This window comes from Chroicocephalus ridibundus, chromosome 1 (assembly GCF_963924245.1).
Source record: "Chroicocephalus ridibundus chromosome 1, bChrRid1.1, whole genome shotgun sequence".
Classification (NCBI taxonomy): Eukaryota; Metazoa; Chordata; class Aves; order Charadriiformes; family Laridae; genus Chroicocephalus; species Chroicocephalus ridibundus.
The window spans coordinates 206,484,192-206,496,878 of NC_086284.1; the positions used below are offsets into that span (position 1 = coordinate 206,484,192).

General features: G+C 41.4%; 1 protein-coding gene across 4 annotated transcripts in view; it reads left to right on the forward strand.

Annotated features, from left to right (window-relative positions):
- The window catches only part of RELN (reelin), a 294,950-nt gene that overhangs the window by 230,772 nt on the left and 51,491 nt on the right, over nt 1-12,687 (forward strand). For all 4 annotated transcript variants that reach the window (XM_063323481.1, XM_063323482.1, XM_063323483.1 and 1 more), the window contains exons 31-37: nt 3,682-3,758; nt 5,282-5,440; nt 7,324-7,512; nt 7,752-8,025; nt 9,469-9,609; nt 9,705-9,882; nt 11,326-11,410. In XM_063323481.1, coding sequence (XP_063179551.1) covers nt 3,682-3,758; nt 5,282-5,440; nt 7,324-7,512; nt 7,752-8,025; nt 9,469-9,609; nt 9,705-9,882; nt 11,326-11,410 — 1,103 coding nt within the window. The remainder of the gene's footprint in view (nt 1-3,681; nt 3,759-5,281; nt 5,441-7,323; nt 7,513-7,751; nt 8,026-9,468; nt 9,610-9,704; nt 9,883-11,325; nt 11,411-12,687) is intronic.

Genomic DNA, 12,687 nt, shown 5'->3' on the forward strand with positions numbered 1-12,687 from the left:
AGCTACTTTGAAAGGGCAATGCAACTCATCCTAAAATAGGGTTAGCTACGGCCAATGCTTTGTCTTCTGGAAGCATGTATTTTTGTCATTAATTATAAGGGAATCTGGGTTGATCATGTAAGACGTAGGCATCTAGCCTTCAGACACCTTGCTTAGAATGGGGTCATCCCGCTTTAAAGTTTGAGACCATCTGTAACATTAACAGGGTCTTTTTCCTAGAAGTGAAAGCAGACGAAGTTTGTGAGAGTGTGAAGGGTTAACTGAAAGACCCATACCCTAAAAAGAAAATAATTCCTCAGCCTAGAATTTTTTCCCGTTATTGAAGCTAAAATTAATGTCACTTGAAAGAGGAGATTAGAGGGAAGCACTTTTTCCCATTTTGGTATTACTTTTTGCATTCAGTAATGCTTTGCATAGAATTCAGTTATCTTATTAGAGGTCATCTTAGCCCCTACACCGTTATCTTTTATTTGTGCGTGGGTTTTTTGGTTGGGGGGTTTTGGTGACTGAGTAAACAGCAGGAAAATATATCTTGAAAGACATTCCGTTAGATATGTGGATTGAGGGTTGTGAATAGGAAGGCTGAAACTCCTGCAGTAGTTTTTTAAGCTTCTTATTTTTCAGGTTAATAGTGTTTTCCCAGACCTTTTAAGATCTTGTTTCATTAAATCAGGCATGGAAGAGCAAAAAATTGAAAAATATTGCAAGACATTAAAGTTTTATTTTCATTCTGAATTCCTGCAGATCTACCTGTGCATATTCTGTCATCTTGCTTCAGTTACCGCTTTTTTGAACGTAAAGCGTAAATCTTATGTAAGGAATGTAAATATTTTTGTGTTCTTTTCTGTAAGAAGTACGAAGTCCCTTTTCACCCTCACCCTTCTCTTCCCAGAGGAGCGGGGCTTGGGGCGGGGGGGCTCCTGGTTCAGTCTGCTCCAAAGGGGTTGAGATTTTCCAGCCTGAGGTGCGTGGTGCTGCTCAGGGACGCAGCCCAGCAGGGCACCTCCAAGCTCAGGAGTCATGCTAAAATCCTTTTAAACTATAAAGCTTGCTCCCTGAAGCCAGTGACCACAAACAAGCACTCAATGTTTAGCATGTACATTAAGTGCTGTCATAATCTTAGCTTCGTTTTTCCTATTGTGTCCTTTACGTGATTGACTACAATTTTTCGCAGACATTAGGAGAATGTCCCATAGCACTAAGAGAGCTGCAGGTGTCAAAATTCATTTCACCCAGACCATTTTTTTGCCCTACACTTCAGAAGCCCCCTGGAGCATCTCCATCCCTTCCCTTTTGCATGGCCCAGTGTGCCAAGGGCACAGTTTCACCAGCAATATTTCCATCCCCCTGACTGACAATCCAATACCTGGATGCATTTTGGTTACTGATGAGCTGCTGCCTCCCACTTTGATGGCCTGTCCCTTATGACACACTTCACTATCCGTTCAGTGAGAGCATTTACACACAGTGCCTACCTGGCAGCTAGATAAAAACCACGGAATATATATTTTTTTTTTTCCAAGCAGTGACATCTGGCTTGTTAGCTGACTTGGCTCCCATCTGCGTTCCAGACTCTGTTGCTAATGACTGTGCAACCATCCCAGAGAGCTGTTTTGGGTCAAACGGCTACAGATCAGATGGGCTGGTTCACCCTTCTGCAGAAAGGTGTTTTTTTTTGTCTTTTGTTTCTGCTTTTTGCCGATCTTTACATTGGGCAAACATAAAAGAGAATTTCATCATAGAACTGTAAATCTTTTCACCTCTGAGACTGCTGCCTAGTGTTTTATTGCCTGAACATGGTCTCAGACAACAGAGCTGCAGCAAACAATAGGACCTGCCTGGCTGTAATACTGTCAGCCTGTCTCTTCTTGAGCTGTCTATGGGGTTATATTATGAATGAGACGGATGAGTATATTCTGGCTTGTCCTAGTCCCTATGGGTATACAAAATATCTCACATAGGAGATACTGATTGCAGTAACAGAACTGGAGTGCGGTTGGTTTTAGAATCAGAAGAGGATCGTGACAATGTATATGTAGCAGAGGGTGAGGGAAATTGGAGACGTAGCTGTGTTGGTCTGGCTCTGGCTGTAGTCCTGTGGCTTGTCTGTGATTTTACTGATGTCTGCAAATTATGACCAAATCCCCTGAAGTGAAAAGAGTTATCCTTGTGGGGAGTTATTTCAGTGACAAATCAAGCCTTTTTTCCTCACTATAGAGACACAAATTCACCTTGAAAAATTAGTATTTGAAATAAAGACATTATCCACAAGCAGTAGAATTAATAAATTCTTTTTTCCTCCAAAATGTCTGCTTGGCAAGGACTCCATCTCTCCATGAAGATACACCCAGCACAAAGCACAAGCAGTTGCTTCCCAAAACCATCACATCAGCGAGTACTCCAATAGTCATAACACAACAGGCAGGTGTCATCCTAAGTCAAAAACTGGCCAGGAAACAAGGCGAATGGCATCGCCAACTTTCGACACGCAAAAGCTCAGTGTGGGGACAAGTCAGGAGCTGTTTCGGGTGCGCAATGCAGACAGCCTGTGAAGAAGGCGATGGGGGCGATGGCATTCTCAGTCATCTCCATGCTCTTTACATTCATTAATTATGACCAGATAAGACTGAGACAAATGTTGGAGACAGGCAACAAAATTTGGCGAGTGAGCAGCAGGACATTAATTAAAACAAATTGCTGTTCTATAGCACAGTCGTACATATCTAAGAGGAAATTTAAACTACTCTGATACCACAAAGTCACAATTAAAAATACCAGTTCAGCAAGGGCACCAGGGCATCACTGTTGATTGGACAAAAAATTGACAATATTTTGGAGCACAAGGATGGGATAGTTACTAATTCAAATGCAGCGAGATAGGGATGTTCAAGGCTTAGCGAAAGTTCTGTCAATAAAATCAGCGACACTGTCTCAAAGGGACAGGAGGGTTGCAGAAAATGGTCATAGGAAAAATCAAGGACATGAAAAACTTTCACGCAGAGAGACAGATGAAAAGGTTGCCATGGTTTACTGTGGAAAGGAGGAGGAGAAGGTAGGGAAGTGATAAAAGCACCGACTACAGGGAAAGCTGCAAGAAAGGCAGATCAGGAATATTTTTTTTTCCCCATCTCATGATGTGAGAACAAGAGGATGTTCAATGAAATCAAAATGTATAGGTTTAAAATCAAAGGGTCTGCTTCACAAGATGTCCCGTGAAGTCTTTTCACTGAAAATTGTTTACATCAAGAATTTAAGGACCAAAAAGGGATTGGTGGTATAGTGAGGATAATTTTATTAAAACTCTAATATTGTATTTTAAAGCTTAAACCATTTTGCAGGTACAAGAGGTGAAGGTAAGATCTGACGTAAGGAGCACATTTGCCTGCTTTGGAGTTTTTGCATCTTTGTGTGAAAGAAGGAACTGCTAAAATCTGCTACTTAGTTCAGCAATACATTTACTATGCACAGGATCAATAAATCGCATCACCTTCTTCTGTCTTGGGTCCTCCACTGTTTACTATGGCAATGCTTGGTTTCACTGGGGCCATCACCCGATCAATAAGCTTGGAATAATGACCTAACTGAAAACGCCACATTAGTTAAGAGAGGAGAGTTATCCTGGCTGATCTTGTGCTATCAGAAGATAATTACACTTTTCTTCTACCCTGATTTTTTTAACAGGCTAGTTCAATTTTATGTACAAATTGGAAGCAAGGCTACTGGTAACTCCTGCAACAGACCAAGAGCCAGGAATGAAGGTAAAGTCTCTTTTCCTTATAATAAGCTTTTTGTATTTTGGGTCTTCTAAAGTGTTTTTGCCTCTTACTGTCCTTACAGAATCAAAAAGATTGTTTTATTTTTAACATAAATCCATTACCTCTTCAATTTTCATAAATGGTGAAGAAAATCATTTACTTTTGTTCCACGTTTGTATTTGTACTTGCTTCCACCAAACTTAATGGTGATCTATCAATAGGAGTAAATTTGTTGATGCTGTGACAGTTTAAGACATTTACAAGAAGAGGTGTAAAAGCTTTTATTAGAGTACTTGATAGTATCAGAAAACAGTAAATTTACAAGTACAGAGGACTTTCTTCAGGTCTGAAATAAAAGGAATAAAATTCGAGTTCAGTATAAAGCATGCACCCTCCATTTCTGACGTAAGGTAGAGTTGTGTGCCTGAAAACGTTTTCAGCTTCTCAACTGCGCCAGTGGATCTAACAAAAGATTGCCTTCCAACCCAAGCTCATGCATGATTTACCTGAAATGCAAAATCATAAAGCTGCAGCTGAAAATATATTCAGTCTAAAGAAATTAATCTCTCCCAGCTGTCTCTTCTCTTATTTTCCCCACATGCTTAGGAGTTACTGGGATGATATTTGTGTTTGGGAAGGATCAGCAGAGGTTTGGGAACAGATTCCCCACGTAAAGTGGTCTAGTTGCATGAAGACAGATCACTGCCATCTAGCAGATGAAAAACTTCATTTTCCTTTCAGTATAAATCATTTAACATCAGTGGACTGTTTCCTGCCGTATGGTGTTTCCATTTACATACTCAGAACTGCCATCTTTCAGCACAGATTACACTGAGGGTTTGATTTTCCTCTCATTTGCACCAGTATAAGACACAAGAAAATTCATTACCTTGGAACATACTGCAGTATAAGAGTTTTAAGAGAATAAATACACATAAGAAGTGCTTCTTTCTTGTATTATCCCCTGTGATAAGCTCATAAGTGACTTCACAATTCTGCTATGTCCTAGTATTTGTTGTACTCTGTATAAGATATGAAGACTATTTTAAATTATCTAAATATTACAATAATTAACTTTTAAGGATGCTGTGAGCTTGCACAGGTAGCGTGAGCGTTGTGAACTACCGATATTGGGAGCCCAGCTATCAGAATTCCAACTCAGTGTCCCACACAAACTGCAAGGAGACCCGACATGAAATAGATGCTGACCATACTAAGAAAGTCACATTATTCCTCTGGTTTCTGTGGTACAATCATGACTTTCACTGAGGTTGCAAAAGATTTGATCCTTTGAGCTTGGTGAACATAAGCAAGATAGCGGGTGGCAGCTGGTGAACACATATCACCTTTGCAGTAGGACTTTGTCCAGAAAACGCTCCTGGACCAGGAGATGCCAAAAAGGTATGGGAGATGCCAGAAGCGGCATGCACTGGACGGGGGTCGGCAGCTCCCCAGTACAGGCTGAAGAGTTGCCCCCTTTTGCTTGGTACAGTCAGACTAACTGCCTTTCTTAATTTTAAATACAGGGCTTGTCGTTCAATACACAAATGATAACGGGATCACCTGGCATTTGCTGCGGGAGCTGGACTTCATGTCGTACCTGGAACCCCAGGTTGTTTCCATAGACTTACCTCGGGAGGCCAAAACCCCGGCCACTGCTTTCCGCTGGTGGCAGCCACAACACGGTAAGCAACGCCACCCTAAAAATTCATTAAGCGGCTTTACACAACTTGTGTGTCAGTGCTTCTCATGTTCTGCAGAAGCCTCAGTTTACCAAAAATAGAGTATGGTGAACAGTTTGGGTGCTGTAAGAGAACATTTAGGCTTTCCTCAGTCACTGCAGACATCATTTTCTTTTATAGCACCATGCAGAACAGTGGGCTTAAGAGTAAAATTGTTTAAGAGCTCAGTTTAAACCAAAGATGCTGAGAGATAACAAAGAGGAGAGGAAAAGAATATTACACAGAAAAGCCTGAATAAGCATAGAGGATTTACCTGGGTACAGAGTGACCTGGGATGCAAAATGGCCTACACATTTTATTTCGTTTTGGAAAGGGTGGCATAACTTGGCCTTGAATCTGCCTGCCTGGTGGCTCCAATCTCCCTGTTTTAGTATCTCCACACTCCAAAACAGGACTCCTGTCCCCTGCCATTTCTAGTGTCCCAGCGCCCTGCTCCCTGCCTTCTGCTGCACCTCCAAAGCCCACTCGGACACTTCCCACGTTCTCGGCTGTAAAACCCTGGTGCTGACTGATACCTACAGCCACTGTCAGAGCTCCTGCCTGTAAGGGGCGCATTACCGCAATTAAAAGTGTCCTGATTAAGTGTCTCACCTTTGCGCAAGGCAGCAGCTCCTGGATCCCTGCAGGAAATGTAAGGTGATATTCAGAAATATAGCAAAGTACATTTTAAGAGCAATTCCCTGGGGACAAAAGCCCATGGCTTATATTCAGGTAATTACGGTTTGCAGCTTTTGGGTTATCGTTTATCATTTTGATAGCTGGTTTTATTTGTACATTTTCTTACAATATATGTGCTGGAGTTAATTGCCCTGGCTAGGCAAGAGAGTAGATAAGGCATGAGGGATGTGATTTAGTTAAGAAGCCAATTCATTTGGGAAAAATGCTGGGCAGGAACTGGTGCACCACAGACCATCGTTCTGCCACGATCGTTTGCTCTGGTGAGTGGTGCGACGTCAGACCTGTTGCTCCCTACCTGTGTCCTGCTGGTGGCCGCTTGCTCTGGGGGCACCTGGATGACATCTCTTCCTGGTCACTCTGATGGCAGTCCTGTGGCTCCCAGTAAGAGGGAGAGTTTATGACTGGAGGTTGGAATACCACCTTCCATACCAACGCCCATAGGTGACAACCACTCCTCATTACAGATCTTAGCTCCCTCGTAAATTGTCTGCCGTAACTCAGTCCAAAGTGGCCCTATCAGCCATGACCCACGTTCCTCATAGTGGCAGGACAAAAGTCCTGGCACATCGCTGCGAGCTCACCATTTATTGTCAAGACTTTCCTTCTTCTCCTGTGAGGGCAATGATTGTACAGTAAAGATGGCGTTTTCAGCATGCTGGTAGAAAGGTGAATTGAAATGAAGAGCTGGAAGCAATGGTGGACTGAGGTGCCTGTAGGCTGGAGAGCAAGAAAAATGAGGTTTCCAGGAAAGAGAAAGTGAAGAGCACTTCTGTGAATATCATCTATATCCAGAGCCTTCAGCATTTTCCCTTTTGTACTATCCTCTTCCATACAAAAGGTACTTTGGGAACTAGACAGATGCCTTTCTGCTTTAGTGTGGGGAACGGCAGGAAGGTTGTGACACATAAAATGAAAATCCTCAATCTAGGGGCTTAGGGAGTGTCTCATTCAAAAACAGGGAGAGCGTATGATGATGAAGGCACTGAAGCTTGAGAAATGAAGAGGAAAATACCCATGTTTATCCGAAAGAGAAACATACTCCAGAGTTTTGTTTAGCAGTGACTGAGCACTGCTCACACGGTGAACAGAGGATGTGGGCGTAAAAAATAACAGAGACTCCACTAACCTGCCTGTTCTGCTTTTTTTAGGGAAGCATTCAGCTCAGTGGGCTTTGGACGATGTCCTTATAGGGATGAATGACAGCTCTCAGACTGGCTTCCAGGACAAATTTGATGGAACTGTGGATTTACAAGCAAGCTGGTACAGAATACAAGGAGGTCAAGTAGACATCGACTGCCTGTCTATGGATACAGCTCTGATGTTCAGTGAAAACATTGGTATGTGTCACCAAACATTACTACATTTCTATGCACCTATTTTATAAATTATGTATGGGTCAAGTTTTTACAAGATGGGAGGTATATGCAAATTCAAGTGTATAGTAATCTGCAGGGAAGAGAAGGCTGAAAAAAAAGAAGGTAAATGCAGATAAGAAATTTTAATGACAGTACTGAAAGCATATGCATAAGGTGCACTTTTTCTTTTTTGTTGTTTTTTTTTTGTTCTCTTTTCATAGGAAAACCTCGTTATGCCGAGACCTGGGACTTCCATGTGTCAGCCTCCACTTTCTTGCAGTTTGAGCTGAGCATGGGTTGCAGCAAACCATACAGCAATTCCCATAGCATTCACCTGCAGTATTCTTTAAACAACGGGAGAGACTGGCACCTGGTGACAGAGGAGTGCGTCCCCCCAACCATCGGCTGTCAGCACTACACTGAAAGCTCCATCTACACTTCAGAGAGATTCCAAAACTGGAAGAGAATTACGGTCTACCTTCCACCCGCAACCAAGTGAGCGCTCTGCTTCTGGCTGTTTGATATAGATTTTGCTGATCTAATTTGAGCAAACATCCCTCAGGTTGGGAATTTTCTGCATGTCTTTTAAATTATTAAATGTGTGTTGTCACGCCATCGGAATTTTAAATTTCACTTCAAAATATTTCATCGGATATAATGTGAACTGCAGGAACTTAAGGAAGCAACAACTTTGGATGAGTGAATTCTTAAGTCTTGCCTATAATCTATGGCAGCAAGAACAGGAATGCTAAACCAAGCTTTTCTAACATTTACCCAATAAGAAGCAAGAATTAATGCCCTGACCCATCTTTTCATATAAAAGTATTTTCTGTCATTGCATATAAGCTGTCATCCAACATTTAGGCATGTTAGTCATGGCATTCAGCAAGTCAAAACGCATGTTACTGGACGTGCCACCTCCACCCTTTTGACCGGGAGGAGAGTTCAGCCTGACTCCTAGTGATATCACATTGTTGTAAATGGATGTGGCAGATATGCTGGCATCCGCCTCTCTGAATAAAACCATGCTCTAGTTTAGAAATAACAGACAATGATAATATTGCTCACTGTTATTCTGAATAGTTCTGTAATTCTCAAAGCACTCTACACATTACCTCTGCAAATTTCACCACCCAGAAAACAAGGTGGTGAAAATGGGCACTCAGTAAATGAACTGAGACTGGGGTTTACATCTTGGTTTCTAATTCCATAGTTCGCTCCAGAGGACCATGCATCTTCTTCCAAAGAATGTTCTTCACAGATATAGTGATATCCTGATTCTGTCAGTCTGAGGGCCGTTCTCTGTGCCTCGCTCCAGGATCAGCTCCACAGCATGTTTCCTGCCTGAACAAATGCAAGATGATCAAACCCATAGCGTTTTGACAGATTTTTTTTCCAAAATACTTGCCTCATCTGAGGATAACAAGGCAGTCAGCAATTGCAGCAGTGTGTATGCATGTGCGTGTTTGTACCTATATAGTCATACAGTGCTATACATATATATACAAACATGTCACCATTGTTCTTTCTTTACACAACACTTTGTATAAATGAACTTTCATTACTTTTTAGCTTACTGAAGCAATTATATTGTTTTAACTCTGCTAGCAACATGTGGAGCTGTTGAGTGCTGATGTAGGTAACAGCTTCTGCTCAACCACTTTGCTGACCAGCGAGAGCCACAGCAATGTTGACTTCCTTGGTTTTCACTTTGAGCACCTTCCTTTAGAGCCTGATGGAATTTTGCCTAAAAACTAACCTGAGAAATTGAAACTTCCGGTTTCATCTGGAATATAAATATTTTCCAAATGCAGAGAGCTGTTTTTATTAATATGCTTTTCTTGTCCTGAAGTCTATGGGATTTTCTTAAATTATTATTGAGCACTTTGTGGAGCAGACATTTTGATGCCTGAAATGCATTCACTCTGTTTTTTCTAGCTCTCCCAGGACACGGTTCAGATGGATTCAGTACAACTATGCTGCTGGTGTTGATTCTTGGGCTATTGATAACGTGGTCCTGGCTACAGGGTGCCCCTGGATGTGCTCAGGCCACGGCATCTGTGATGCAGGTCGTTGTGTGTAAGTAGCAACCTGCTTAACGTGCTTCATAGGAAGGACGTTGTGTTTTATCTAGGCCAAATGGATAACACCTTTTCCTCCCAATTTGTTGCTAGGTGTGACAGAGGCTCTGGTGGTCCGTACTGTGTCCCTGTCGTTCCCCTGCAGTCTGTCCTGAAGGATGATTTCAATGGTAACTTGCATCCAGACCTTTGGCCTGAGGTCTACGGTGCTGAGAGGGGAAACCTGAATGGTGACACCATCAAGTCTGGAACAGCTCTCATTTTTAAAGGGGTCAGAGATTACTTACATTGAAAAAAATAATAAAAAACAGTAAAAATTTTTGTTGTTTTCCCCAAATGTTTATGTCAAAGTCTTGAGACTAGAATTTGACATTTTTATTTTTATTGTATTTTTCTGCCCTAAGCATGCACCATGTTTGTCACAGTTGTTCTTTATGAACAAACAGGTTTCATCTGTTTGTTGACTATTACTTTCATTTGTGGCATAAATTCCTCCTTAACCATCGAAGGAAAAGAATGAAACTCTGTGGCTGAGACTCTTGAGGCCAAGCGAGTGGTTTCAAAATATGGAACACATTACAATCAATGGTGTTTGTGTCTTGAAATCCCCTGATTGCCTTTTGAGCATTTTGAATAATACAAATTAGTCAGCACTGTAGTCTATGTAATTAATGTTTATGTAGTTAGCCTGTGTTTTACTTAATTCTGTTGTTTTAAGTTTTCTAACTCTTTAAGAATTTTTTTTCTTAATTACAGGTTAAAAGAGGCCAGGAAATATCATATTTTCTGAACTTCTCAGTTCTTCAACAAAACACATAAATAGAAAGTCTTTTGTTCACATAAGCACACAAATTTTAAGCTCACACCTAAGTATTCATTTGACACTGAGAACTCAGGTGCCCTGAAAAAGCAAAGTTTAATAACTTTGGGTGTAGAAATTACTTCTTTAGAAGTAGTTCTTTGCAAAACCTCGACTCCATTTCAACCTCTTTAGATCATCTAAATTACAAATCACAGGATGTGAATTGTCTAAAACTTGGATTGGTTGTTCCTGCAGGTTGTTCCCCTGGGGGAAGGGGTCTGAGAAAGAGGGATTCTCTGAGAGGTGGTTTGCCAGATCTCTGCAGAACAGTGACCAGCTCTGGCCCCAGGATCCACACAGCAAAGCTCATCTATAGAGATGGACAGGACCTCAGGGTCACTATGAGGTTTCCTGTCTGCTGCCTTTCCATACAGCTCTAAGTCAAGAGGTTGCCCCACAAGAGGATATTTGTACAAAATATTTTTTGAGGCACCGAAAAAAAGCTCCTAGGGAGGAGTCTTCCTGCCTGTTAATTAGGGTGCTTGGCTACTATACAATTTGGCCAAAAAATGAGTGTACTAGTTTGTCTGAGTAAGTCTGTGCTTGCAGATCAGATCATATCCCAGTGGTTCAGAGCATGACCTGAATGAGCTGTATCTGTGTCTGTACCTGATCATGTAGTTGTGCCTCTGGTGGTGACTCACACCCATATCTAGCCCTTTCCATTACTATGGTTCCTTTTCCAAGGCTGTCCCTGTCCCCATTTTCTGCCTGGGAGAAGGTGCAGGACAGAGAACTACCTCTCTCGCTGCCACCAGCAGTCAGTAACAGACAACATCCAGACAATAGTAAGCTGCAGAGCATCTTTGATAATGGGAACTAAGATTCACACTATATATTCTGTATTTGCAGGAAGGACTGAGAATGCTTGTTTCGAGAGATCTAGATTGCACTAATACCGTGTACATCCAGTTTTCATTTAAATTTCTTGCCAAAGGTAAGACCACTGCTGATTTCTTATCACTCCTCTGGCTTTATTCAAACATTGTAGCATAATAGAAGAGAATATGGATTTACATTTTCAACTTCAGTGTACAAGATCATCAATTTATGGTAGATAATATGGGACGTTCTTTGAGAGTCTGCATTATGCCTACCTGCTGCCAGCCTACGTGGCTATCTGTGCAGTAAAAGAGTAAACTGTGGTGGTATCAAAACCGGCACAGCTAGTACAGTCTTTGAGCAGAAAAGAAACTAAATAGCTCAAGATTTTTAGAGATTTTGCTCTATGTTGGGGAAAAATGAATTTTTCAGTTTTTAAAGTCCTAAAATGGGGCCTATAGTAGATTGCTTGAAGGACAGATGAGGAAACTAAAGAGCTTTTCATTTTCAAGGTTCAGCCCATTGCATTAAAAGCTCTTACCGTTTGGCTTCCTAGTAGGTATAATAGAGAGGATTAAACCCCCATAATTCTATTGAATTGTGTATGAAGAATGGTCAGACTTTGCAAGCCAAGTTTACAAGTTGGTGCAACAAGCTTGAGACAGTGACCCTAGTACACGCACGTTCAAGCCAATGATTCGGTCTTACCCTGCTCCAAGCCCCTGCCTTGCAATATAATTTTATCGCAGTCAGGAGTGACACGGTGGCGAACCACTAACCTGGCTGAGCCTTTGAGTCACTCCCATGAAGTCTCAGAAGTTTTTCCCAGCATTGCTTGTAGAACCGGTGCTTCAAGGCAAAAACCCCTCTCCCTTTGGTGGAAGATGTTCATAGCTTCTGCAGGAAGCGCAGGGGGACTGGACCCTGACTGACTCGCCATTTGCCACAGGACAGCATGAAAATAATTTTGAACCACGTCTTTCTTCCTAAATAAAGATCTTAGCCAAATCTCTGTATGGGCAAGTGAAAATGTAGCTCTTCCTAAATTATGTTTCATTCCCTATAATAGGCATTTAATCATACATATTTAGCTATTAATTACTATTTTTTAAGTACTTTATGGAAAAGAGAGAAAACAATATCAGCCAAAATCATAGCATGCCCCAAAATAATAACATGCCTAATACTTCATGTTTAAAAGCAAAATCTTTGTGAAGACTTCTTTTACAAAACCATGCCTTGGAAATATTTCTGCATATGATCCTTGCCAAAATATTAAAAAATATGATGAGTAAAAATATCATTCTGAAAGGCAGAAAGAGCCAAAGGCTCAAGGATGGATTTTGATACTTGACCCACAAGAGGCAAAGCAGTGAAACTCCAGGAGAAATC